This window comes from Pituophis catenifer, unplaced genomic scaffold (assembly GCF_029215685.1).
Source record: "Pituophis catenifer annectens isolate HBS135680 unplaced genomic scaffold, rPitCat1.0.hap2 SCAF_4, whole genome shotgun sequence".
In the NCBI taxonomy this organism is placed as follows: Eukaryota; Metazoa; Chordata; class Lepidosauria; order Squamata; family Colubridae; genus Pituophis; species Pituophis catenifer.
Genome location: NW_027256884.1, coordinates 75,407,693 through 75,435,361, shown reverse-complemented (window position 1 = coordinate 75,435,361; position 27,669 = coordinate 75,407,693). Strand labels below are relative to the sequence as shown.

The 27,669-nt window shown below is 39.0% G+C and overlaps 1 protein-coding gene across 1 annotated transcript in view; it reads left to right on the top strand.

Moving 5' to 3' along the window:
* The first annotated feature begins 3,932 nt into the window (after nucleotides 1-3,932).
* The window catches only part of PCP4 (Purkinje cell protein 4), a 69,608-nt gene continuing 45,871 nt past the window's right edge, over nucleotides 3,933-27,669 (top strand). Inside the window, exons 1-2 of the mRNA XM_070943502.1 lie at nucleotides 3,933-4,020; nucleotides 22,935-22,986. Coding sequence (XP_070799603.1) covers nucleotides 4,012-4,020; nucleotides 22,935-22,986 — 61 coding nt within the window. The 5' untranslated portion in view covers nucleotides 3,933-4,011. The remainder of the gene's footprint in view (nucleotides 4,021-22,934; nucleotides 22,987-27,669) is intronic.

Genomic DNA, 27,669 nt, shown 5'->3' with positions numbered 1-27,669 from the left:
TCAACATAGAACACCATGCGCAGCCACACACTGAAGTCCGGCCGAACTATTAATGGGGAGGAAATTAAGATCCCCGTTAAACAGACTGCATCCCCAGTATAGTACGGAAAAGCCAGCTGACTCCACGAGTAAGACACGGAAGTTCCAGGTGGGGGACCAAGTCTATGCGAAAAACTTCAGCGGTAACCCCCTATGGATTCCAGGAGAAATCACCCAAGTCACAGGCCCGCTGTCGTACAGGCTACAGACCGAGGACGGCTGCCAATGGAAGCAACACATTGACCAGCTCAGAGGTCGAATAACCAGAAAAGAACAAGAGCCCACAGAACACACGCAAGAGCAGCGGAAAGGAAAGAACACAGAAGGTGACCAGGCCCTACCACAGCCAGAGGCATAAGACAGCACAAGCAGAGACTCAAACCCAGATAGAAGCAGCGGAAACTTACCGGCAGTCCCAGAGGAGGAACCGAGCAGCAGCAGCAGTCCACAATCCCGATCGGGGGAGGAAGGAAGGAGCAACGAAAAAAACAACGCCCATCCAGCGAACGAGTTCGAGAGAGTTCCAGAGGCAGAATCAGGAGACCCACGGAACTCGACCTCTCACTCCGAGAACGCTGAGACGACTGAACTGAGCAGGTCCAGTTGCGCACCGAGGCGACCCGCCTACTTACGGGACTACGTAGCATAAAAGCCTCAGGATTGATTGTGCTGAACTAGAGGGGAGGGGTGTTGAGTATTGAGTGGCAGATTTGAACGGGCCAATCAATAAGCGATAATTGAAGCGGGAAATTCAGAGCATTGTCAGTGGCTGAAAGCGTGGACAGCTCCTAGTATAAAAGGAGCTGCCACGGCTAGAGTAGGCATTGCAGTTTATGGAGCTAATAAAGAAGTATTTGTTACTCGCGTGTCCAGTCCTTCTTTGTGCCCACTATACAACAGTTAGCTTCTCCTGCTATTTCCCTAAACCCATTTTGCAGTTTAGGTAGAATGTTATGGATGCGTGTATAGTTGAAAGGCACAAGTAATGTTGAGCAAGGCAACGACAGATCAAAAGTGAACAGATCAAGTAAAAATGCAAATATAGAAGCAGGCAAGAAAGCAAGTCTGCCCTTAAAGAGAGAAATGCTTGTCATTTTTTCACCATCAACTATTTTAATCCTTCATTGCAGTGCTGCTGCCCTGAATCTGCACATTTAATATATTGTGCTAAAATTTATAAATGTGATTAATTTAAAGAGTATCAGGGAAAAAACAAGCTGTTTTTTAAAAAATATTTTCATTTCACCCATGCCAATGGTGGCTATATCCAATCATGTTTATGAAACCGAGGCTCAGAATTGCATTCTCAGCTGAAGGGAGTTTTTCCTTATAAGGTTTTGCTAAACTCTGGAGAAAGAAAAATGCTTATATTGGCAATGAAATATTGAGTAAGATATGGAATAGAGTACAAATTAATGAAGATGGAGTATACATAGAATGGAGGAATACATTAGGTAAACATCGAGTTTACCATTACTTTTGTTGTTGTTAGTTGCGAAGTTGTGTTCGACCCATCGCGACCCCATGGACAATGTTCCTCCAGGCTTTCCTGTCCTCTACCATCCTCTGAAGTCCATTTAAGCTCACGCCTACTGCTTCAGTGACTCCATCCAGCTACCCTGTTCTCTGTCATCCCCTACTTCTTTTGCCCTCAATCTTTCCCAGCATTAAGTTCTTCTGCAATGAGTCCTTCCTTCTCATTAGGTGGGCAAAGTATTTGAGTTTCATCTTCAGGACCTGGCCTTCTAAAGAGCAGTCAGGGTTAATCTCCTCTAGGACCAATTGGTTTGATTGCCTTGCAGTCCAAGGGACTTGCAAGAGTCTTCTCCAGGACCATCATTTAAAAACCTCAATTCTTTGGCGCTCAGCCTTTCTTATGGTCCACCTTTCACAGCCATACATTGCAACTGGGAAAACCATAGCCTTGACTATACGCACTTTTGTTGGCAGGGTGATGTCTCTGCTTTTTAGTATGCTGTCTAGATTTGCCATAGCTTTCCTTCCCAGTAGCAAGCATCTTTTAATTTCTTGGCTGCAGTCCCCAGCTGACAAGACAAAACTACCGTATTTTTCAGAGTATAAGACACACCTTCCTCCCCCTTAAAAGGGGGTGAAAATTTAGGTGCGTCTTATACACCAAATGTAGCCCCACCCACCCACTGGCCCCCACTCTTTGGCCTCTGTCTCCCAGCAATTTACCTCCTTGCAGCAAGCAGCAAGAAGAAACAGCTCATTTCAGCTTCAGCACAGCCTAATTAGCACAAGTTGATTGGATTGGCCTCCCAACTCTCAGCTGTTTTGCTCTCAGCTGTTTTGCACGGGCCTCTGCTGCTTGCTGCAAGGAGGTAAATTTCTGGGAGCAATTTTTTTTTTCTTGTGCTAATCAAGCTATGCTGAAAATGAAAATGAAAGTAAAGCAGGCTATTTGCTGTTTGCTTCCACGAGGCAAAATTCCTGGGAGGCAGAGGCTGAGGCAGATTTCTTTTTCTTGTTTTCCTCACCAAAAAAGGTAGGTGTGTCTTATAGTCTGGAGCATCTTATACTCCGAAAAATACAGTATATAGCTGGATCTGTATATTACTCTAAGTACTTCTTCACTTAATTGTGGTTTATTGGATAAACAATTTATTCAATATGCTAAACAAAAACCAACAAGCAATATTATGGCTGTGTTATGGCAAGCTTTGCTATTGCCTAAAATTTAGGGAATTGGAATACAGCTAGATACCTAAAATAGGAAGGAAAAAAGGTGGGTGGGAAAATTTTAACTCCTCCTTCTCCCTGCAAGTTCCCTTATGAGTGGTGCAAGATTTTTCCATAGTCAAACATGGTGATGGAATGCACGAAGAGGAAGAATTGTAGAAAATCATATCAACTGAGGAAAAAAAGACATATTTCCATGATCCATAAAGTTATCACATATGCCAGGATGAGAAATATTAGGCTGAAGTCTACAAAAAGGACCTATGCACAAGTCCCTGGGGATTCAAGATGTTGCAAGATATAGTGCAGAACTATATTGAAACAATATCTCAAAATATAATTATTTAGAGCTGGTTTTAAAAGTATTTCAGTTCTCAATCTGAAAAAGTATAGAAGAAATCAATATTTTGGTGACAAATATTCAACTTCTCCAAACTCTATTTTGGATTATTGTTTTCCTAATCTGGTGCTACCCCCATGATTTATTCCAGGCAATCAGAGAACCGGAAGCAGGAATCCAGAAAATTTAAGTGGAATCCAGATAACCCAGCTGCCGGAGACTTGACAATTGCTCAAGCATGTGAAATGCTAATTCTAAGTCTTTTTCTGGTAACAGATTTGATCACTCTATGTGTTTATGTACATGTGTGTTGTGCTTGGAAACAGTGCGGTTGATTTTTTTCCCCTGGCTCTGGCTCTGGGTATTTATTTTAGCAGGCAGATAAACTTCCAGTCAGGTTTTTTCCTCTCAGTTTCCAATCCAGGATTTCTATTCAAAATGTTCACATTCATGTTTTCTTTATATGAAATGAAGTATCACCAGCTGCAGTTTGCAGATGTTCAAGGCACAGGAATTTCTCTTGGGGAAAAACATATAAATCTTGGGATGTATTTTGGTATGAGTTCTAATGAACTGGGTAACATTTTCCTTTTATGATTCTCATGGATATGATTTCTATCAGTGAATAATAAGAGACTTCATCGTCCACCTTCTCAATTCTGACATCTGCATTCTATGCCGGATACTTTCTTTTCCATCTTTTGAAGAATGCATTTCTTATTCTTACCACAAGGTGGCCCTTTGAGCTCTCTTTGATACATGCCATGGGCTTCAGCAGGTAAGAGCTCCTTATTGGTTTATTGAAAGCATGATGCTTCCGAGCAACCCTTTTAAAGAGAAAAGCTAGAAACAGTACAGAGAGCTTGTAGCCCAGCAGCTCTGCCTTGAGGAAGTGAGGATCTGTGAACTCTCATTTCAAGTTCATCATCATGAGTGAGGTGAGTGAAAAAATCCTTTTATTTTAGGAGATGGGGAGAGACAGAGAAATAGATAGCTGATAAGGCATGAATTTGCTATAAGGCTAAAACAGAAAAATCAGATTTGGCATATTTAAGGTTGAGTTGTGTTAGTATGAGAAGAATGTGTTGTTTGAAACTATTGTTGGAGTATGTGCGTATCTTACTTTTCTGACAGTGGGTTATGTACAACTACTGAATTTAATATGCACTGCTTTAAAATCAGCAAGTAATCTTCACTAGTACATTAATCCTATAGCAGTTTAACTATGAATAAACCCAATGAAATGCCATAGAACCTTCTCTGAGCAGATATGAATTGATGAGAAATATATTGCCTATGGTTAGTCTTAGGAACTTCTGCCAACTCAGAAGCATCAATTCTGCCGTTTATAAAAATTCACTGGGTGGAAAAACCCTTTAGTTTCTCATTTCTAGAAAATACTTTAATGTCGTCTTTCTAGATATGTATCATGTGCTGAGGATATAAAAGAATGTATTTCAGTTCTTGTTCTGCATCCTTAAAAAGTCAATCTAGGCTTCTGGTATACAAAAGTTAGATAGAAATCAGAGTGATTTGGGATAGATCCAAAAATCATCCTGTATGGCCCTGCTTCTCCCATGCCTACCTTATATTGCTTTCCAATGGTGGAGTATTGGTAGCAATTGTGTTTTTAAAATACAGAAAATTGTGGCTGCCTCTATGTATCCATCGTAGTGAAAAGATTTTCTAATATCAAGGCAGCCGTAAGTAGCCCTTGATTGAAAATGTCACGATAGCTCTACTAACAGAGTAATATTTCTCCCCCCCCCCACATCGCCTAAATCTTATTAGACAGGTATTTTCATTATAAACATCATTTTGGGCAAAAGCCTAACTTTTTTCCACTCCATGATATCAAACTGCCTTGAGCAGTATATATGTAGAAGCAGATGTTGTTATGGGATACTGTGATCTATTATTTGAAGAATACCTACCATCTTGCCTAAAAAGGGAGGGGTAGAATCAATAGTTATGAGAAAGAAATATTGCTTTTTTAATAGGCATAACCTGGAGCTCCGACAGCATATCCATCCCAAGGGACAGAGCTGCCCTAGGACCAGGGAAATTCCTCTCCCGGGTCTCCACAGGCTGACTGAGTACATAGTTAAGAGAGACATGTGATCAGATTGTTCCGTTTTGAACATTTATGCGTACAGCTGAATAAATAAACTTGAAAAGGTCAACGTTTTTGTTTAATTACATTAAAATGTCTTTTCTTATATACTGTATAGCAAATTAAATGGCTAATTGATCTGGCTACATGCCCTTTTTGTTTTAAGTTTTAAAAAAAGTTTCTTTTGAAACCATATTTGATTTCTCCTGTCCACAATTATGATATGATTTTGTTCCTGGTGCCGCCAACTGTTCAAAAAATTGTCATTCACAGTATAATATTACAATATACATTTAGCTCAATTCAGATAAAATCTTTCTCCCCTTTAGTTCAGCATAAACTGGAATTTCTCACACGCCAAAAATAACTGTGTAGCAAAAATAAGAAACTTAGATTGCTAAACTTAGATTGCTAAACTTAGGCTCCATCAGCTATAGAGGAGCCTGAGCTAATGCCCATCAACCTCTGCCAGTCATTCAACATAATTTAAAGACTGAATCAGTATTTACAAATCTTTTGTGTCAATGATACGTTTACATTATCCTATAGATATTTTGAAATCCAAAGTTGTTGTAATTCTGAAAAAAAGTTGTACGAAAAATCTTTCAGACTATAAAACCACATCCCTTGGTAATTGTCTTTTATTTATTTTTAAAATATTTATTTATTTATTTATTTATTTATTTATTTATTTATTTATTTTCCATTTTATTTTTATTTTCCAAAGGGAAAAAGAAACCAATGTGAAAGAGAAATAATGCTTTTTTTAAAATAAAAAGAAAAGAGTTTCAGAGAGAATTACAATTATTTGAGCTTTCTGTTTTGGGTGGTGCATTTGATAGAATATTAATTTGGTGAACTGAGCTTTAAAAATAACCTGTCTCCAAGTTTTAGGAGATGAAATCTGACATACTTTAATGGACCTAGGAGTTCAAATATGGCTAGGAAAATATTGTCTCCAAATACTGCTGAAAGAGAATGGACCAAAGGAAGAGATTTCATAGTAGAGGTGTTTATACTTCCAAGTAAGTCTAGGATTTTCAGAAATACTCATCTTCTCAGTTCATTTATTTCATTGCATTTAATGATTTTTCTAATTTAATTTCTTTATGATGGGGATAAATGTTGCTAGTCTTCTATGGTTATAGAAAAACATAGCATAAGACCCTGTAGTACAGTGGACTAAACAGTGTTATTAACATCTGCTGCTTGCAATTACTGCAAGTTCAAATCTCACCAGGCTCAAGGTTGACTCAGCCTTCCATCCTTTCAAAGGTAGGTGAAATGAGGACCCAGATTGTGGCGGCAATAAGCTGACTTTGTATAACATACAAAAGTATGAAGGCTATTGCTTAACGCATTGTAAGCTGCCCTGAGTCTCCGGAGAAGGGCGGCATATAAATTAAAGCAAAAAAAAAAAAAAAAAGTAACATATTCCTTATTTTGACCTTATCTTTTTGTCAGTTAATTTGGTATGTATTCTTTTCTTTTTAAAAGGTTCCTTTGAAATTTGATCTAATAGTTAGTATGCTTATAAGACATTTAAAGGATAAGATATATGCAGTTGAGTGGCTCTACAGGAAAGCAGAACTTGCTTTATTCTTTTTAATAATAACTATATAAAGCTAATACACATATCACACGCACACACACAATTTTTCAGAGTATTAGAATTTTTCAAAGTATCTATACAGTCCAGTGAGCTTTCTATGTCTGTATATGTACCTTTCACTGCTTGCTTTTGCATATTCAGCATGGAGTCCTAAACATACCGTAAGCCAAGGTAACATAGGGGTAAGAGTTAAGGCAGCTGGCTCAGTTCCATTGCCTTCCTATGTATTGACTTTATGCATAGCTTAACACTTCCATCAGCCTCTTTGCACCATAAGAAGGATAAATGTGGTAGAAGCTAGGGGAAAAAAAATAAATGCATAATGAGTCTTTGGATTAAACATATATAACAGTAAAAAGCCAGTCTATCAATACAGTTCTATTTTCATAACCACTGAATTTAACTTAAACCCCAAGTCAAACCTCAAATTAGTTTTGAAAAAAACAGCAGAAAAAGATATAACAGTATCTTTCAATATATTGACCCCATTTTAAAATACATTTCCCCAATACAAAACAATACAGGAACCCTCTAAAGTCAACAGGGCTCAATCTAAAGCTAAATGAGGGCCAATTAGTTAAGACCAAATTGTGATGCCTAAATTGTGAGTGGGATAACTTTCCTGACTGCATCACTTAGCGAATTGCTCCTCATACGTGTACAAGCTGTCCAGCTCTTTACTGCCTTGGATGTTATAGCTAGCTATAATTAGGACAAATGGGGTACTTAACAGTTTGATAAAGAATTCTGCAGCTGACATAAGGTGGGTGGGGTGGGGTGCGAGAAGGAAAGTAAAGAAAGATCACTTAATAATTTGAGCTGACATCCCTTTATTAGATGGGTGGGAATCTGCCAGTTGAGGAAAGGGAGCAAAAGATATCTTAAAGTTGTCACTTTGCCTACGCTTTAACTCGGGACAGGTTGAGGATTTGTTACCCTTCCAAGTTTTGCTGATAGAACTGTTTAAAAAGATAAGTAACCACATACATTTTCCCAACTGCTTTGAGTATAGCTACATCAGCATAGTCATGAGATATCAGTCCATTAATGGAGAAAGGAGGTTGTAGAGATAGGTTTTTTACCTTTGGGCAGTTCATTATTTCTATTGATGTTATAATTATAGTTGCAAAGACTAATGCAGTTGACAAGGGTGTTAAAGAGAAAATGTTTACTTGGTTGAGGTGAGAATAACTCACTAGTCCTGATAAATACTACTACATTGACATAAGGATAATTAAAATGTTTTTTTTAATTACCTTGAAAATCTCCATTAACTTTGGACCTTGTTGCCTCATTGAGTTTGGGTTTCTTTGCTTCTGCCAATACTGTAATGTCATTCTTGTTGTCTATGGACTTTTCTGAACCTTTCGATAAATATCTAATGCTAATGCTATTGTGTATTGGTAGGCAAAATCCAACCCCATCTAGTCAGATGTTTTCTCCTTCTGCAGCTTTTGGAAAAATACTGTGCTTTTTCTAGAGTTCTTCCATGTGCAAAGCAGTTCCTCCATAAACCTTTGAAAATTTATCATGATTTGAAGGTGGAAACAAGGCAAAACAAAATCACCAACAGTGTGTGAAAGACTAGCAGCTTAAGTTCTTAACCTTTTATAATAAAAGTTTCTGAACAAGCTTAATTATGAGGATTAAAAGCACAAGGCTTCCCAGAGTTTATGCTGGCAATAAAAACTGTGAATATTGCTTAGAGTGCTTTGTTAGAGCTTAGAAAGAAATCTTATTTCTGTTGCTAGTTAGCCTCCTTGAAGCTAATGATTGAATTCGCATCCTCTTATTTATTTATTAAACTTATGTGCTGCCCATCTTATTGATAAGGCAACTCTTTTTATTAATGCAAGAGTTCATTTCTCAAATTACATTATAAACCATGGTTTATAAACTTAGCATGTTCACTTAACATGATTTATTTGGCTTTCCCTTAGCATGTTCACATAACATGCTAAAGGAAAGCCAAATAAATTATGTTAAGGCTTAGTGCTGTCTGTGAACCAGTACAGGAAAGAGAGACCAGGGAAGTAGCAGGTGCAGAACTGATTTTGAGACATTAGGAAGCTTTTTAGTGACATATAGTGTGAATGCTTTAATCTTCCCTTCATTCAACAGTCAGGTTTTGTGTGCCCAGGAGATTTTTAAACAGCCAAATATAGTAGACAAAGCAATATTTTTCATTAGCTCAACTTCTATACAAATTATCCAACCCTTTATTAATTTCTTTCCATCCTTTCTTTTTTAAAAAAATCTCTCAATCTCCATTTGCTCCCACCCAAATCTTAGTGAATGTTCCTATTTTATAACACCACAGTTTTAGATACATGATTTATTTCTGACAACTTTTTTTCCTGGAAACAAACCAAAGAATCCAATGTTGCTATGCTTGCAATTTGCAAGTAAGGGAATATTGACCTTTTTTTTTTAAACAGCTCTTGTATTCATTTCCTGTAGCTATAGCTATTAAAGATGAAAGGGGGGAAAGGAAAAAGAGATGAATGAATCTATTAGAAAGGCAAATACCTCTATGAGTGATATTAATACAAGTTTTCCAAAAATCTAGTACTGTATTGCTTATCTCATAGATTTTGCATAAGGCTAACAATCTCACGGAGATGGGAAGCCAAATTTAGTTCTTTATTTAAGGCATAGAATGTTGGTCCTTTATTTTTTTAAAAAAAATTTATAAGCAGAATTTTCTTGGAACAGACTTGTAGAATGAACCATACTTTCATGCAGTTCAAAGGCAGAAATTCATTCATATGGAATTTTCTTCTCTTGTTTTGATACATATGCTTGACCAATTTTATTTTCAAGATATTGGCCCAGAGGCTGAATCGATCAGATGCAACAAGGCCTATGCCACTAGCTGGGATGAACTATCTTATCCACAGACACAGGATTCTGCTAGATCCATATTCGAAGAAGAATAGAATATGCTGAGCTTGAGAACTTCTTCAGTTCTTTCAATTTGCCTCTTGGGGAATGCAAGTTCTCCCCAACTGCTTTTTCCTATGATTATGCAGACTGGATCTAGATAAATTAGCAAGAAAAGAGACAGCCACCATTAGTAAGCAGAAAGTTAGTTTAGTTCCAGGACATGCAGGTAGTCTTTCTTTTTGAACATGATTGCATTGAGTAAGTAATTAAAATATTAATGGATTGCTTAGTGTGCCCAGTTGGGTGTTGTTAAGAATATCACTCAGCTACTAATTTTTGTAATATAGAATTAATAGTGGAAGTTAAATAAAACTAAAATTCAGAAGTGACATATAAAGTGGTAGTGATTAATGTTGATCCCTTTGGTGCTTGCTTTTTGCAATGGGCTTACTGCTTACTACTCCAAACCAGCATAATTTAAGAGAAAGCAAAAGAAACAATGCTTTAATGAGCTAACAAATAACACACAGGTGAACAAATATGTCATAAGTAAGGACTTCTAGCCTTAATTAAAGGGCTTGTTCACTTACTTATTTCAAGTCTTTTGGAACACACAGGCTATCTTCAAAACATCCACCCACATGAATGCCTGATATGGCCTTGGCCGTTTGGCTTTGTTATTCTCTCGTGTTCTCAAAATGTTACATGCAGTCCCCTCTCCCCAAATATTTGCTTCTCTCTGCCTTAAACAGTGCTCTATTTATTAATAAAATTTATATATCGCTTATCAGTGATTGAGCAGTTAAAAAGTAATAAAACCATAAAACCCTTACAAAAATATGCATAATAGGGAGAAGGCCCTCAAGCCACCAACCACTCATGCCAGTTGAGGAGAATCAGATTCTCATGTCAATTGACAGAACCAGGTCTTAACACTCTTCCAGAAAGCCAGACGAGTGAGGACTAACCTCACCTGAGGGGGTGAGGTGTTCTGTTGGGCAGAAGCAACAGCAGAGAAGGCTCTTTTCCTAGACCCCACCAGCTGAATTTTTTTTAACCAACAAGATCCATGATATACCCTCCCTGCCTGATCAGGTGAGTCTCGATGTAATTGGGATAAGATGATTCCTCAGGTAACCTGGATCCATGCCATGAAGGGCTTTTAACTTCTGGTCCCTTGTTTGCTGGCAGTATGGAAAGAAGTATGCAAAACTTACTGGTTATGCTGCTCAATCATGCTATTCTCCATTCTACAAAATAGCTGTAGCCAGAAAACAGGACAGCAAAGAGAGTCAGGGCATCATCATTCGGCCAGCAGCTTTTTCCACTGCTAGTGAAGCAAGGCTCTGAGAATATGGTACCTTCCTTAAGCTGATGCCCTCCAGACACTTCAGAATTTACGCACCTTGTCCTTAGCCAGGAAGCTCATTTGCAATGCTGACTAGGGATGTGGGGAATTGTATTGTAACACGCTGGAGGAAACAGTCTTTGGGAGCTGTTCTGCAGCAATTGCTTGCTGAAAACATCCAGAAAATTAGACAATATATCAAGCAAGTTATATGCATTTCAATTTATTTCCTATATACTTCCTTTTCCTCTCCATTTATCCTCCCCAATTTTATTGATATTAAATGCTATTTGAGCAAGTTCTGATATACTGAAGGGATGAATCTATTTGTCTTACTCGTATTCTTCTGGCTAATAAGAATGTTCTGAAAATCTATACATAATAAATTGGCTAAGATCCAGGCTATTAACATCATGAATACATGGAAACTTATACACGCAGATGGTGCTTAAAATAAAAGTGACCCCATTTGTGAAAGATGCTGTAATTTTATCATGCCTGGGGGCATTCGAGTTTCGTTGCCCTGAATATCCAGCAGTCACCTAGGTAACAAGGGATGCATTTGTAATGTTTTATAGTTTGCAAAATTGCCATCCCTATTCCTCCTACAGTATAGTCTTCACAAACTTCGAATATAATGTAGTATTAGACTTCCTCTGACACATAAGAAATAATCCACCAGGTACTTTTGGACAAAATATGCAATCTATCTCATAATAAGAAGAGAAACCATTTTCAAAACAATAAAAAATGGTTGAAGCAGGATGATATTCAAAAGCGGTTTCCCCAGTTCTAGCTTAAACTGACATGTATCCATCCAGGAGGGATAAAAGTTGCTTTCCTTATCCCTATCTTGTTGGTATTGCACCTCTCCTGGGGCACCATCGAATATACAGGTAGTCCTTGAGTTATGACCACAATTGAGCCAAAATGTATGTTGCTAAGTGAAACATTTGTTAAGTTTGTCCCATTTTACGACTTTTCTTGCCATGGTTGTTGTTAAGTGAATCATTGCATTTGTTAAGCTAATAACATGGTTGTTAAGTGAATCTGGCTTCCCTATTGACTTTGCTTGTCAGAAGGGGAATCTCATGACCATCGGACACTGCAACTGTCATAAATATGAGCCAGCTGCCGAGCATCTGAATTTTGATCAGGTGACCCTGGGGATGCTGCAAAGGTCATAAGTGTGAAAAATGGTAATAAGTCACTTTTTAAAGTGCCATTGTAACTTTGAACAGTCACTAAATGAACTGTTGTAAGTCGAGGACTACCTATATTTTACTGTTCGGGAGGTGCCCTATTGGGAAGGGGTTCCTGCCTTCCCCTTTAAGCCCCTCCCTATCTACCAATCAGGGAACTGCAGCATAAAGGGGGAGGGTCTGACTTCAGAACCTGTCTTCTGTAGACTGATGAGTCTGCCTCTCCTTCCAGGCCTCACTGGGCTAAAATAATGTGAAATGAAGAACTATGGAAGGCATCGTAGCAGAAAAAGCCCCATAGAGGAGAAAGTTGTGACTGTATTGCTTAGCTTGGCTCTGCAAATCAAGATAACTAACACTGACTAGCTGCTGAGAACAGTAGGCAGGAGTGGACCTTTAACCACTGCAATCTCCTTGCAACATTTATTTCTTTTGTACAGGCATACAATCTATTTTAGTGAGCTAACTTTTGTTATAACAATGTAGCAGCCAAACGATAGTTTTTCATTCTGATCTGGAGTTCTATGAAGTTTTTCCTAAATGCCACTAAACAATGAAAGGCAAATGCTCTGTGCAATTACACTCTTTTTATATCCCTGCAGCAGTAGAAAAGCAGATTTAAAATGCAGCCTTCCTCCCACCTTACATAAGGACTTTTTGGTGCCATAAGGTCTGCAACCCCAACCCTGTCTCCCATCACTTTAGCTATCTTCAGCACAAGTGAACGACTGTCAGTGGAATAGAGAGCTTAGATGACATGCACTCACCATACTGTAATACCTGGTAGTGACAACAATCTCTCTGAGTTGGTTGCAGCTCTTGGTATTTTTGAAACAAAGATGTTCATTTCTTGCAGTGACAGGTATTCAGGATTTTAGATTCCTCTTTGAGGCCCAGTGCCTTTGGAATGGCAGATTTCAAAATTTGCTGAAAGTAAGATGTTGAGTAAAGTTAACAACCACCACCGCAAAACTTTCACAAAGAGCAGTCCTTTAAGGTCATCCTTTTCTCTTTAATAAAGTTGGGATTAATATGAAATGATTTATTGGGGACAAGTGTTTGCCATTAATTAATATACAGTACTGTTCTGGAAGACAGACATTTTAACCAAATAACAGCTGGATTTGCTGTCTGGAAAATTTAATTACCTTCTAATCTCACTTTTTGCTCTGTTTATAGCTTAAGTCTTCCCTGAAAAAACAAAAACAAAACTTTTCTTCCATTTCTATTCTAATGCCTTTCTTCTTCCCTTCCTCTTCACCTTTCTCAGTACCCACTGTGAATCTGTCAGATCCCCACAGCAAGTTTTGAATTTTCCCTTATACTTCAGTTTCTTTTTTTATCAGGGTTTGCCGACATCATGGACTACAGGTAGTCCTCGGTTTACAATATTTAGTGACCATTCAAAGTTACAATGGCACTCAAAGAAGTGACTTAGGACCATTTTTCACACAACCGTTACAGCATCCCCTTAGTCATGTGATCAAAATTCAGAAGCTTGACAACTGGTTCATATTTATGATGATTGCAGTTTCCTAGGGTCATGTGATCAGTTTTTTGCAATGGGGAAGCCAGAATCACTTAACAACCATATTACTAACTTAGCAACTGCAGTGATTCACTTAACAACTGTAGCAAGAAAAGTCACAAAATGGAGCAAAACTCACTTAACAAATGTCTCACTTAGCAACATAATGTTTGGGCTCAATTGTTGTCATACATTGAGGACTACCTGAATACAGTAGCACAGGCCTGGATCAGAGACAAGTAAGATATGAACAGTTCAGTTCTATGATTGTATTTTACAGCTTTATACCATTATTTGCTGCCTCAGAAATGTTAGATGTTAGACACAATAAATTATTATTAAACAAGTATGCCAGAGTTACACTGCCAGTTATTCTAATTTAGGGATTAATCTTAAAATTAATTTTCTGCATTTCATTGTTTGTTATCCAATGTGCCACTGAAATTTCTTGCTGTGTTCAAAACACTTCCCCAACAAACATGCTGGCTGGGGAATCCTGGGAGTTGAAATCCACACATCTTAAATTTGCTGAGGCTGAAAAACAGTGCCCTAGAGCCTTCAGTGTGCCCAGAATCTTTCCCAGATCTGGTAGTGAATTATAATTTTGGGAGTGACAGAAAGGGAAACTTATTAAATATATGAAGGATAATGCTATCAACTGAATCTTAGCTGAATCTTTTAAAAGATAGCTTCTTCCAGTACTACCCAATCTTTTTCTCTCAGGGTCTGAAAAATTCTACTTCATGCTGCCTTTAGCACCAAGACATGTCCTACTTCTGGTATAAATTTTGCTGTTTAATGAAAGCCATACCCCAGCATGAGATGTGTGGAAGCATAGTATTTATAGCGGGTGCAAGCTCCATGCTACAACACGAGAGCCTCTCTGTTTTGGAGGCCTGATGTGATTGTGATTTAGCAAAGAACACCTATGTGGGCCTCGCCACCTTTTTCAAAACCTTTACTAGGTGCTTCTTAGAAAGCAGCAGAAGCTGCTGCTGCTGTGCCAGAATTTTACAACTGGTGAAGTTTGCTGAAAAAGACTCCTTACAAGGATTTAGCCAAGCCTTCCAGGATGGCTGCAACCGCATTTCTCTGGAATCTGTACTGGAAAATTGTAATGAGCTCATTTGGCAAAGAACCCAATTCTTCTCTGCCTGATTGTTTTTGACTGTCTCCTCACTCTTTCTCTGTTTATAATTGTTGTGAAAGCTGCTACATGACTGAGTTTATCTGGCCTTTCTCTCCTTTATTCTTCTGTTGTCTCACTCTTTGTCAACTTTAGTTAGCTCACCTCCCTTTACTATTTTCTCCTGTCTGTCTTTTATCTGCCTTATGTTTTTTGGAGGTGTCCTGAGGCCAAATTCAGTTTGCATAAATGGTACACATTCTCTACTTCTCCTAGCTTCCTTGGAATGTGAGAGAGTTGGAATACTCTGCCATATTCAGTTGGTAAAACCGATCTCTTAATTGATCCCTTGAACCTTCTTGTCTTGATTATTCAGCTATTATTTCATATTTGTGCATATAATTCATATTTCACTGGTCTCCTACACAGTGTCTTCCAAATGGGCAACACAAATTACTGCTTGAAAAACTGGGATTTGTTTGTTTTTCAATATCTCAATATTACCACCTCTTGTAGAAGGGAAAAGCCCAACAGACAGACAATGCCTTTTTTCATTTTTACATCCGTAAACAAATGTGCATCTAAATACACAGAAAGCAATCAAAGAGTAGAAGTAATTTCCCCAGTCACAGAACTGCACAGGATTCCATGTATATTGCACATCACAGAAGATAGGATGAGTTTGTGGTCAGAATTATTAAAGAATGCTTGGTATATGAGAACCATCCCTGAATTCTTGTTAGAAGTTGTAGATGATTACAATTTTCCAAAATAGATTTTATGGGGATGTAAACATTCTGAATTTTGAACACTGAATTTGAACACTGAATTTTAAATAAAAATGTAGACGTACACATTATTGTAAATCAAACATCACTCATGTCTTGCTCATGTTTAGAACATATATGTATGGAAAAACATATCAAACCTCACTCTGTTCTCAACAACTATATGTTAGCCTTGGGCTTTCAGATGAAAAACATATATGAAAAACATATTTATGTGAACAGCAACTCTCATAGACAGGGTTTTCTTGATCAACTCAAGGAACAAAATTTTAAAAAGCAAAGCATCTAAAAGTTAAAGTATAAACTAAAATCAATACTCCAAGACAAAACCACTTAACAATTAAAAGCCTGGCAAAAGAGATGCATTGTTACAGATTTTGAAATGCTAAGAGAGGGGGGGGCAAAGGAAAAGTGCTCCCTAGGTTAGGAGTAATGCAGGAGAAGATTGTAGCTGATGATAGACTTGGACATCTGGAGCTTCTTCAGAAAAAACTCTCCTATCACCTTAACAGCTGGGCACGTTCATAGTGGGAGAGGTAGCCATTTAGACAGAAAAATCACAAACTACAAAGGCTTACATTTGATTTTGTAGTATCCCTGCTACTTAGAAGTCAAATTCCTCTTCACACAACAGCTCAAAGGCAACTGTCACTTACAATGTTTGAGGGAAGGCTAGTATTGTAGTATTTTGACACTGTAAGCAGTGTCTGTCAGCTTTGAAAGCAACAGTTTAGTCTAGTGAAAAGAAGGACTAGGGGAGATATGATAGCAGTGTTCCAGTATTTGAAGGGCCACCACAAAGAAGTGGGGGTCAACCTATTTTCCAAAGCACTAGAAGGCAAGACAAGAAACAATGGATAGAGAGAAACAATGAAAGGACAGAAGCAACCTAAAACTAAGGAGAAATTTCCTAATGGCGAGAACAATTGAATAGTGGAACAGTTTGCCTTCAGAAGTTATGGGTGCCCCATCACTGGAAGTTTTCAAGAAGAGTGTAGGGAGTTGGAGTAGTTGACCTCCAAGGTCCCTTCCAACTCTGTTATTCTATGTTCTAACATTATACAGTAGGCAATGTATCACCTGTACATGACACTGCAACTTTATTCTACATACGAGTAACATGAGGATAGACCTCAAGTTATCAGAAGTTTTTTTTTATTCTGCTAGATAAATGTCATGTATGAAATACTTTTAAGGAGTTGCTCATTCCCCATTTGGCTATTTAAATATGATTATTTATAGTCTAAACATACTATAATTTAAAATATTTCATTTGGATCCAGTTCCTTTTTTGCACTCTAATGAGAATAAAGACCACATCCTTTATTATAATAGGATAGAAATAACAGCAATCCATTCTGTGTGGGAGGACAGGAACAGCTAACCGTGTCTTTTGCACTTACCCTTTGTAAAGGGAGCATATGGTATTTACCAAAATGTACATGAAAGCAAGACCTTGATCTTGCATGCAGTAGCAATCTAGTTATTCTATTTAAGTACACGAATATTTCAAGGGAGTTGAGATATCAGGGAATCACCTTTTCAGATGTTTGCAAAATCATTTTCAAATACTATTAATTTCTACAGGAGAAATATTTCTGATCCCAGGATCTTTGAATCTAGGTCTGCCAAAAATTAGGCTTATTTCAAAATTTGTTGAAATTTTGAATTATTATTATATAATTTGTAAAAATTATGTAAAAATTATTACATAATTTGAATTCTATTTCATTCCCACTATTCTGATAGGAACAGAAATTACAGTATTCCCATTTACAGTTTATCTAAGAGTATAGAGGGTATGTCTTCTTATTAGCAATATTGGTGGATTGTATTACTCTACAGTTAGGTTACAGATTTTAACTGCAAATACTTGAGGTATTGGATTGGATCCCTGACCCAAAAGTGCTTTTTCAAGAGGCAACTGGACTTTCTATCCCTGACTTTCCTATTAAAAAACCTGGGCTGACCCTCTCTTATAATGGTCCCACAATTCTTAGTATACCCACTGATCTTATGCTAGTACAGAGACAAGGATAATGTTATGAAATAGCAGATGAGCTCCCATTGACCTCATGTTTCTCCTAAACCATGCATAACTCATAACTTGGTAACTTCCAATTTAGATTACTACAACACAGTCTACATGGGGCTGCTCTTGAAGACCACCTAGAATTTACAGCTGTTCCAGAGTACAACAGCACACTTGATGTTGAGTGTCTTTAGGTTTGCCCTTGTTACATATCTGTTGTGCAGGCCACATTGGTTCCCAGTTTTCTTCCAGGTGCAATTTAAGATGCTAGATGGCATGGGACCAGGTTATTTGCAATACCATTTGTCCCAGAGCAGTGAGTGTAGACACAATCCAAGTTCTTTCCCTTAAACATTACCACTATCTGGGTCTATGGAAGTGTGATTTTTCCATTGCAGTCCCTGTACTATGGAATACCCTCCCCCTGAGGTCTGACAGACCCCCTGCCCTTTTATTATTCCAGAGATCACTTAAAACCTGGCTTTTCCTCCATGCATTGGGGTAGGACAAGATCAGAGTGGGATGAGAATATGGGGGCATCAGAGAAGTATGGCTGTGGTGCCAAGTCTTTGTGTTTTTACTTTTATTGCTGTTGGTTTTATGCTGTTTATATAGTTTTATTAGTTGTAAGCTGCTCACATTTTATTTTTGCAAGCCTGCATAAGACTCTCACTAGATTACAGAACATATGAATTTTATGTTTGACTTTTCCTATCCATTTTAAAGAATACCATTTTTGGAAGTTGTCTTGCAAATACAAATCATGTGTCCTGATTTTCAGAGGCATCCAAAAATAGGTTGACTGTAATTGAGTTAAAATGAAAATAAATTAAGGGTGACATTCAGTATTTGAATTACCCAGTACAGCCCTAGCAATCTAACTTAAATTGTTTTAAAATCAATATCTAGGCTTTTGCAGGAAAAAAGGATAGGCTGCATCAAATACTGCATAAATATACTACAGATAGTGCCGCCCTGGGTCACAAGCCAGTCCCTGAAAAATTACTGTCTTCATCCAAAAATATACTGAAAAGTATGAACTCACTTCTGAATGGTTCTACCTATGTATCTTTTCTTTTATGTACACTGAGAGCATATGCACCAAGACAAATTCCTTGTGTGTCCAATCACACTTGGCCAATAAAAAATTCTAATTCTAATTCTAATTCTAATTCTAATTCTAATTCTAATACCATCAATCTATTTTGCTTTTCTTTTTTTTTTTCATTCCTTTTTTAAAAAAATCTCCTTATCTTCTCAGGCTATTTGAGTGAAAGTTGTTAATTGTTGTAAATTCTTGTTAAAAATAAACTAGATTCTCTCCCATTTGCACTGGCTACGTTTCGCTAAGACAACATAGAGTGAAGTTTTATCTCCCTGCAATATAGCAGATCACAAAGAGGAGCCTGTCAGAAAATTGGAGGTGGCAGCAATCCAAATTTAGGAGTGAATTCCACATAAATATTGGCTGAATATGCAGAGCTTCAAACTCAGAATTTTAAGCACTATCTACTCATGCCCTCTGCATGGATCAATACATCTGTCAGTTCCATGTTCTCGGGGTCTTCACTTTGGTTTAAATGTCAAGTGCTTACTGCTTAATTATGAAAAAAATGCACATTGGTCATCTCTGTTCCTCCTCCTTCTTCATGAAAAAACTCACTCTTAAAAATTTTCTATCACCCACACCTCTCCCTTGAAATATGGGGAAAACTATTCCTGTTTCTTTCCACATTCCCTGTGTTGATAGTGATGTACTGGGATTCAGTGCAAGGTTTAAACTATGATTTATTAAAATATATTAAATATAAATATTAATATATATTAATATATAAAATATATTAAAATATCTTCTTCCCTGTTGATGGGCAATGAGGATGGGATGATGACATTTTCTTCTTCTTTGCATTATTCCTGCCATATCATGGGGTCTGCGATTTTGCATTTCACCTGCCACATCATCTGGTCTGCAGCTTCTTGCATGGCAGCATCTCAAGCCTTGTTTTGGGTTTGATGCATAGTGATGCGACATTGAAATCTTAGCTAACTTGTCACAAAGTCTGATGCCTACCCTCCTCCTATCTCATCCAGGCTTGGGGACCAGCATGACGGAGTTGATGGGAAGATGACATGGAAGCAGATATTCCCCTCTCTTTTTCAGAGAAGATAGTGGAAAGAAAAATCCTTCAATCCAGACAACTGTTGTCCTATTGCAGGATCATAGCCCTGGGTAGCAGCTCCCTGAGATACAGTGCAAGTTCTCCCTGAAAAATAAAAATAAGCGTAGAATAGGGGTGTGGAATCTCATAGCCAATGTTTTTTTTAGCCTTGCAGCAAGTTCCAAATTATGCTGATGGCATTATTTGGGGCATTTCTTCCCTGAAATGAAGACTCCAAAGGAATGTGCTGCAAAAGCTTCTGCAAGATCAATACACCAGTGTTGTCCCTCAACACCTAAAATATAAAATAGTTGTTCTGTCCCACCTATCCAACAACAACACAGCTTTGCCATTTGAGCTTTTGCCAAACAAAAATAACAGCAGCAGCAATTTGCCTTGGCATTAAAAAAAAAAAGACAAATAGAAGAGAAGATAGGAAAGATAAAAATGGATGAAAAGAAGTAATAGAGATAGTTTAAGGCTTTTTATTTCCCAAAAAATAATTTCAACTTTTTCAGAGGTTTGACAATTCTGGAAACATAAGGTTTATGCCATATAATTCTCATGATAATGCGTATCATTCTCTGTGGTTTATATTATACCTTTGGCTTGTATTATACTTTTCACTTTCCCTTTTTATAATGAGTTTGGTTTTCTATGCAGTTTTTAATGATGTCTCTTTGACGTTTTGCAAAACCAGTAATTTGAAAATTTATATGGCCCCAAGCAGCCATAAACTGTGTTACCTCCTAAACTTCATAACAACAACATTGTTTATCTTTTTAAATGTATAATCATTGTGTTTTTACATTCATGTTAATTGTAGCTGAGATAGCTCATCAGCAAGAGATAGTGAAAGAAATTATGGGACAAGGTGTCCAACACATATGGAATTCACCTGCTTGGAGACAACTCTGGTATCATTTTAGTGTGCTTACTTGATATAACTTGTATTCTCAGTTTTCAGCCATTAAAACCAAAGTGAATCATTATTAAAACATACAATTTGATAGAAGTTGATGGAGGAAATTAGTAAACTACTTCTGAATTTGAAATGGACTGGGTTGTTCCCCTCTAGTTAGCAAATAGCTTGTTCATTGCAAAGCCAGTTTGAATTTGCTCTTGCTCTTACCCATAGGTGTCTGCACACTGCAAGTGTCTTTCAAACTGAGTGGACTTTGGGTTGGACATCACCAAGTTTAGTTATAACTGCAATTTTGTCAGCAAACCAGGACCCTATAGCGGAACTGGATATAAACTGCTTAAATAAAATATGAAAAAGATGGTTTACATTACTTTTCCTCTCATAAAGGATAGTATACATATGTGACATGGCTTAGAAAGCCCCTCTGCAGAAAATAATTGAAGATACTATGCATATATGACATGGCTTAGTATGTCCCACTGCAGAACATAACGGAGATAATGTGCACACTTTTCTTTCCTTAAACCAGGCATTTTCCACCTGGGCATAATGGAAAGCAGCTGCTGTGATTCCTTAAAAACATCTTATCCTTAAGAAGTGACTCTATTAGAAGGAGTATTAACTCTGCTCAAGGCCAGGAGGATGTTGATTTATATTTCAAAAGTGTCTTCCCTACATTCTTTTACCCACTAATCATAATCAGAGATTCAATATGCAGGAGTCTCAAAGGCAATTTATAATAGTTCTCATAGTTATTGACTAGATAGACTCAGATAAAAACAATAAAGAAGCTTGTGGCACTTTAAAAACTAATATATTTATTATAACATTAGTTTCCATGCTCTAGGAGCTTACGGGAAGTGGTTCTGAACTGAAGGGAGGAACATTCATTAAGATTTTAAAGATTTATTTTTAACTACATGTTTGCATTGCTGGCCACCAAGACATTCAGGCAACATCCATTGCTTTCTCCTCTCTTCATTGAATCTTCACACCATCCCTTATGGATGGATCTAAAGTCAATTAATAGCTTAATACTGTAGTTGGGGGAATCTGATTCTTACCAATATATACACTAATTACTTCACAATTTTGACTCTGTGGAAAACTGTTGCAACAGCAGTGCCATTTTTGAAAGCTTTAGATGCAGCTGGCCTCTCAGCTGAAAGAAAATGGTTGCATTAATAATGGCTGATTATCTTCAGCAACACATCATGCCAGCTTTATTTGTTGTACAAATATTGCTAATTCAAGCTAGCTGCCTTCAGTTTTTATTGAAAGGTTCCTATACTTCTCTTGCAACATCATTCTCTTGTTTTGGTTTTCCCTTCAGTAGCCGAAATTCTTCATGCTAATCAGCAGATCAACCTATTTTCTCCTGATGATCAAATAAAAATTCGAAGAAGGCAGGGGTTAGACATGTCAGAAAGGGTGTTAAATTCAATTCTGCAGGTCCAGTTCAGAAAGCTACTTAATAGCAAGGAATGATTTGCCCTGTGAGCTATCTCTGATCAAGACAGTGTCCTCCTTCAGTCAGTTCTTTTCATGATCCACACTGGAGCAAGAAAGATTCAGTGAAAATATTGATATAGCATGTAGTTACAGTGAAAAGGCAGAAACTCTTATTGGTGTCTGAGAAAGGAGTCAAAATTAATTTTGCCAGATGAACATAATGGAATACAACACAAGAGGGTAGGAAATAGCTTTCATCCAAGAAAGCTAAACACTGTGAGTTTCAGACAGATTCACACAATGCATAGTTATGAAAATTATTTAGTAAAAAATATAATGATGACAATCAAGTTAGATGTCTTTCAAATGGATTAAACACATTTTAGAGATAAATATGTCATGAAGCCTTGTATTATTTCCTACATTAAAAGGTCACATTAAGGCTCAGAGTAACACTTGCTAGAGAGCATTAGAATTTGATTGGCAGCCATAGGAACAAAGACCAAAGAATTCAAAACACAGAAATCTTGTCGGAAGGAGAAAAATGTTTGGACCACAACCACAATACACTGATGCTGAGTAGGAATCGAAATGGGTACTAGGTTGATAAGAATGTGTTTTTTCTAATATAGCTTGTAACAAACTGCTAATGAACATCCTTTTCCTCCTTTTCTTTCCCAGAGACAAGGTGCTGGAGCAACAAACGGAAAAGGCAAGGCCCCTAATGAAAATGGTAAGAATAGTTGGATTATATTCAATTGCACTGGCTCTTGCAGAAAACCTAAACACAGAGCTAATTGCTATCAGCCACCATCCCAGCAAGTCTGCTTTAAACAGCAGGCTTTGTCAAAACTCTTCTCACAAATTAAAAAATAGTTAACTGGTTCTGAGTCAGCCTTGCTTTAAAGACATCTTTAAATCTTGATAGTCTTCTTTTTTAATATATAAATGATTCATAGAAGATGAAATTTTTGATGGAGCAATCTAAAGATGTGAGTTGTGGTTTTTAGAATTTGATTTTGCCTTTTTAGTATTCCATTTCTTTCTCCATGTACTGTATCTTCATTTCTTTCGCCTTCCTTCACACATGCTGGAGATCTATTACATACATGCTCCAGAAAGGCTTTGGCCTGGTCTATTCCATGAATTTGAAGCAGTTATGATGGGGCAAAAATGCACCTAAATAACTCTTCCCCTGTGTTGTCCAGAAGGTCCTGTTCTGTAAATTAGGTATCGAGTGTGTGATTCTGAGGACCTTTGTGGAGATGGCTCTTGAATTCCATTGCTTCTCTAAGCATGCTAAATAGCAGGTTCTGTGAAAAAGAGTTGCAGAGATGGCCAGCTGGAAAACATCATGGGTTTAACTAGGTTTTTTTTAGGGTTAAGGTTTTTTATTCCCATGAAGATCCAAGAATTTCTAGTCAAAATATGTTTCCTTTTCTTACCATAAGGTTTGGAGGATTGCAAGTATATCTTATGCTTGGGGAAACTGAATTGAATATGGAAGTGGCAGTTTTTCTGGTCTGTCTATGATGGGCTGGAAATATTCCTATTCATGCTGTTGGCACAGGCTGGAGTGAGTGGGGTGATTCTAGAAAAATTAAGCTCATAGCCACACTTGCTATTTTGGCAGAAAAGAGGTTGATGATATCCAAGTAAGAGCTGAACTAGTAGAATTTCTTTTTCCATAATAGAGTAGCTGACTTCAAATAGCTTCAAATAGTGTCAGTGTAGGACAGGGGATTATGGGAAGGCTGTATGTATGTGCAAGAGATGGAAAACTACGGATTTGTAAATCTGTTCAAATGGGAAGGGAATATATTCTTCTCCCCACCAGCACCAGCAGTCAGACTTACCACTGATAGCAAAGCAAACAGGTTGCCGCCCCAACCTTTCTTCCATCCACTTTTCTTCAGTAGTAATCACCAAGAATATTTTTGCTAGGTAGGCTTTTCTCTAGGGATGAGCAAGGAAATATTCCCCCCCCCCCCGTTTTTTTCTCTGTATAGGTTTTATACACATCTTAAGGCTTTCCTAGGTCTTTTAAAAGTGCCACTGATATATCAATGGTGCTATTCAGGTTATATATTGCAAACACATTCATCTTTAACATTGGGGGGGAAAATGGAATCATGGTATCAGAGGGTGTGCATCATATTCTTGATGTATTCATAGATCTTTCTGGATAATGCCCTGTAGAGGTTTGCTATCTAAAGGGTAAATAATATGGTGGTTTGAAAGCATAATACTGCAGTTTTTAAGCCTGTATTAAATTGCAGTAAATCCTGCCCCTGTCAGATACCTATGTCAAGTTGTCTCTTGCTTCTCATCTGCCATATGCAGCAGCATTTTGCTTGCTGACTCAGATGAAAAATAAATAGACCGGAGCTGATTTGGTCTGTGTCAAGTGAATCAATGAGCAAGTAAGCTAGCTCAGGGTTGTGATAGCAGTTGTCTATTTGAGAACATGAGGTTTTTGTTATTGTTGTTGTTATAACTGTTCTCAGTAGGAAATAGTCTCAGCTCATGGACTGGGTGGGTTCACTTTGTACAATTGGTACCAGAAGGTGAAGGGGCAGGGTGTGTATGGAGCAAAAGGGTATCCAAACAACAATTGCTTGCCCTTCCTTTTTAAATCTCTGCCTGATAATCAGCTGTACTATTCCTACCCTGAAAAAAGGCACTTGCTGTTTCCAGGATGCACTGGAGAAGAGCATGGGGTACAATGGACGATTTTTCAATTTGAACAGTATGCTCAAAATAAGATCTCAAGTGTAATATTTTTGTACTGAGATCTGCTGTGGTTAAATCTCTCATTAGCTGTGGCAGAGAAGGCATGCTGCAGGTACCATTGGCTAGGGGCCTACATTTGGTGGGTCCCAGGAGATGTGCCTTCTCAGCTGTGATGTCCACCTTATGGAACTTCTTCCTCCCCCAAAAAGAAACATTAAACCAACTCCATCTGTTAAATTGGGTGAATGAGGACGCAGCAAGCCAGAGTAGTTAGTGACAACAGCTCTTTATTATATGGTGAGACTCCAGCAACTGACCCAGGGAGCCAGCTCCCTTTATATACCTTGCAGCTGTGGTGGTCAGCCAATCAGCTGATGGTCAGTTAATTCAAACTTCCCACCAAACAAACCTATTTACATAACACTCCTCCCCTCCCAGAAGTCACTTGGGGTGTTATTTACATACAAAGTCTCTCAGGTGACTAGGGCGTGTTCGAGTCCTAGTTGACCTGCGCAGTTCAGTCGGAGGGGTGGCGTCGAGCAGGTCGGAGGGACTTTCTGTTTCTCCCTGCTCCGCCAATGAGGCCTCCGGGACCTCCTCGTGGGCAGCGACTTCTCCGGCTGTTTGGACTATCTCGATGGGGCGGCGCTGGATACCAGATTCCTCAGCTAAGTCCTCCGCTCCACTCGGGCTTGTAGTTTGTGTTTCTGGTTGGTAGTTGTGGTCAGAGATGGGGTCGTCTAATTTGTCGTCGGTGTCTGTGGTGATTCGTTTTCTTAATTGGTCAATATGTCTGCGCCAAACTCTCCCGTCCCCCATGTCTACCCTGTATGATTTGGGCCCCGTGATTTCTGTGATTGTCCCGGCCTCCCAGAGTGGGCCCTGTCCATAGTTCCTAGCGTGTACCGGTGTCCCTATGGTGAACTCTCTAAGCTTCCTCTCCCCCCCTTGAAGACCTCTGGGGAGTAATTGGGGTTGAGCCTATCTAGTATTCCTCGGAGTTTCCGCCCCATTAATAGTTCTGCCGGACTTCGGCCTGTGGCTGTACAGGGTGTGGAATGCTGAGCTATTAGAAACTTGTCTATCCTTTCCTGCCAGTCTCCGGGACTTAAACGTGAAAGGGCTTCCTTTGCTGACCTCACAAATCTCTCAGCCTGTCCGTTACTAGCCGGATGAAACGGGGCCGAAAGGACATGTCTGATCCCAAGCCCCGCTAAGTAACCCTCAAACTGTGTTGCGGTGAATTGTGGCCCGTTATCTGACACTAGGATGTCCGGTAACCCATGGGTGGCGAATAACTGTCTTAGCTCCCTGATGGTTGCGTCGGTGGTAGTGGCCTTCATTAGCTTGATCTCCAACCATTTGGAGAATGCGTCTACTACGACCATGAAGGTCTGTCCGTGAAATGGGCCTACAAAGTCAATGTGTATCCTGGACCAGGGTCCCTGGGGCTTTTCCCACTCCCTCACGGGTGCTGTTGGTGGATCTGATCTGGACTCTTGGCAGGGTTAGCATCTCCCCACCCACTCGGTAATGTCTGTATCCATGCTGGGCCACCAGACGTAGCTCCTGGCTAGCCCCTTCATTCTTACAATTCCCGGGTGCCCCTCATGCAACAATGTTAAGACTTTTTCCCCTAAATGTAAAGGAATAACAACCCGATCTCCCCATAGCAAACAACCCCCTTGCATTGTCAATTCATCCCGTTTTCCCGCGAACGGTTTAAATTCCCCGCTCCTAATCTTTTCCGGCCACCCCCTCATGACCCAACTTGCGACTGTCCGGATCACGTGGTCTTTGGTTGAGGCTCTTGCAACCTCGGCTGATGTTATGGGCCCAGAGTCCAAGACGTCTATCAGCAAGATGGGGATGCCGGGTGTGGGGTCTTCTAGGCTGTCAGGTAGTGGGCATCGGCTGAATGCGTCCGCGTTGCCCATGTCCGCCCCTGGTCGATGTATCAGGCGATAGGAGTATGCTGCGAGGAAAATGGCCCAGCGTGTCATCCTGGGCGATAGTGCTGCCGGTGTTGGTCGATCTCCCGCGAGGAGACCCAGGAGCGGTCGATGGTCGGTGATTAGTTCAAAATCCCTCCCGAACAAGTACTCATGGAATTTCTTTACTCCCGAAACGGCGGCGAGGGCCTCCTTGTCGAGCTGGCTATAATTTTGCTCGGCGCTTGATAGAGTTCGGGAGTAGTATGCGATGGGTGCTTCTAGGCCATTCGGGAGTCTATGGCTCAGGACGGCTCCCACCCCGAACGGGGACGCGTCACATGCTAAAACAAGGGGAAGCGTTGCGTTGTACTGTATTAGAAAGCTTTCAGCTGATAACAGTTTTTTAACGCCGACGAATGCCCTGTCTTCCGCCTTCCCCCATTTCCAAGTGGCTTTCTTGGTTAACAGTCTATGTAGGGGTTCTGCCACTGTTGCCTTGTCTTTTAGGAAAATGGCGTAAAAGTTTAATAGTCCCAGGAAGGCCTGTAACTCCGCCTTGTCTTTGGGGATGGGTGCTTCTCTGATTGCCCTGAACTTGCTCTCTGTTGGGTGTATGCCGGTGCCATCTACCCTGTATCCTAGGAATTCGACTGAAGGGACTGCGATCATGCATTTATTTCGTTTCACTCTGAGTCCTGCGTCCCTGAATTTCCTTAGGACTTCCCTCAGCCTTTCTCTTAGTTGTTGCT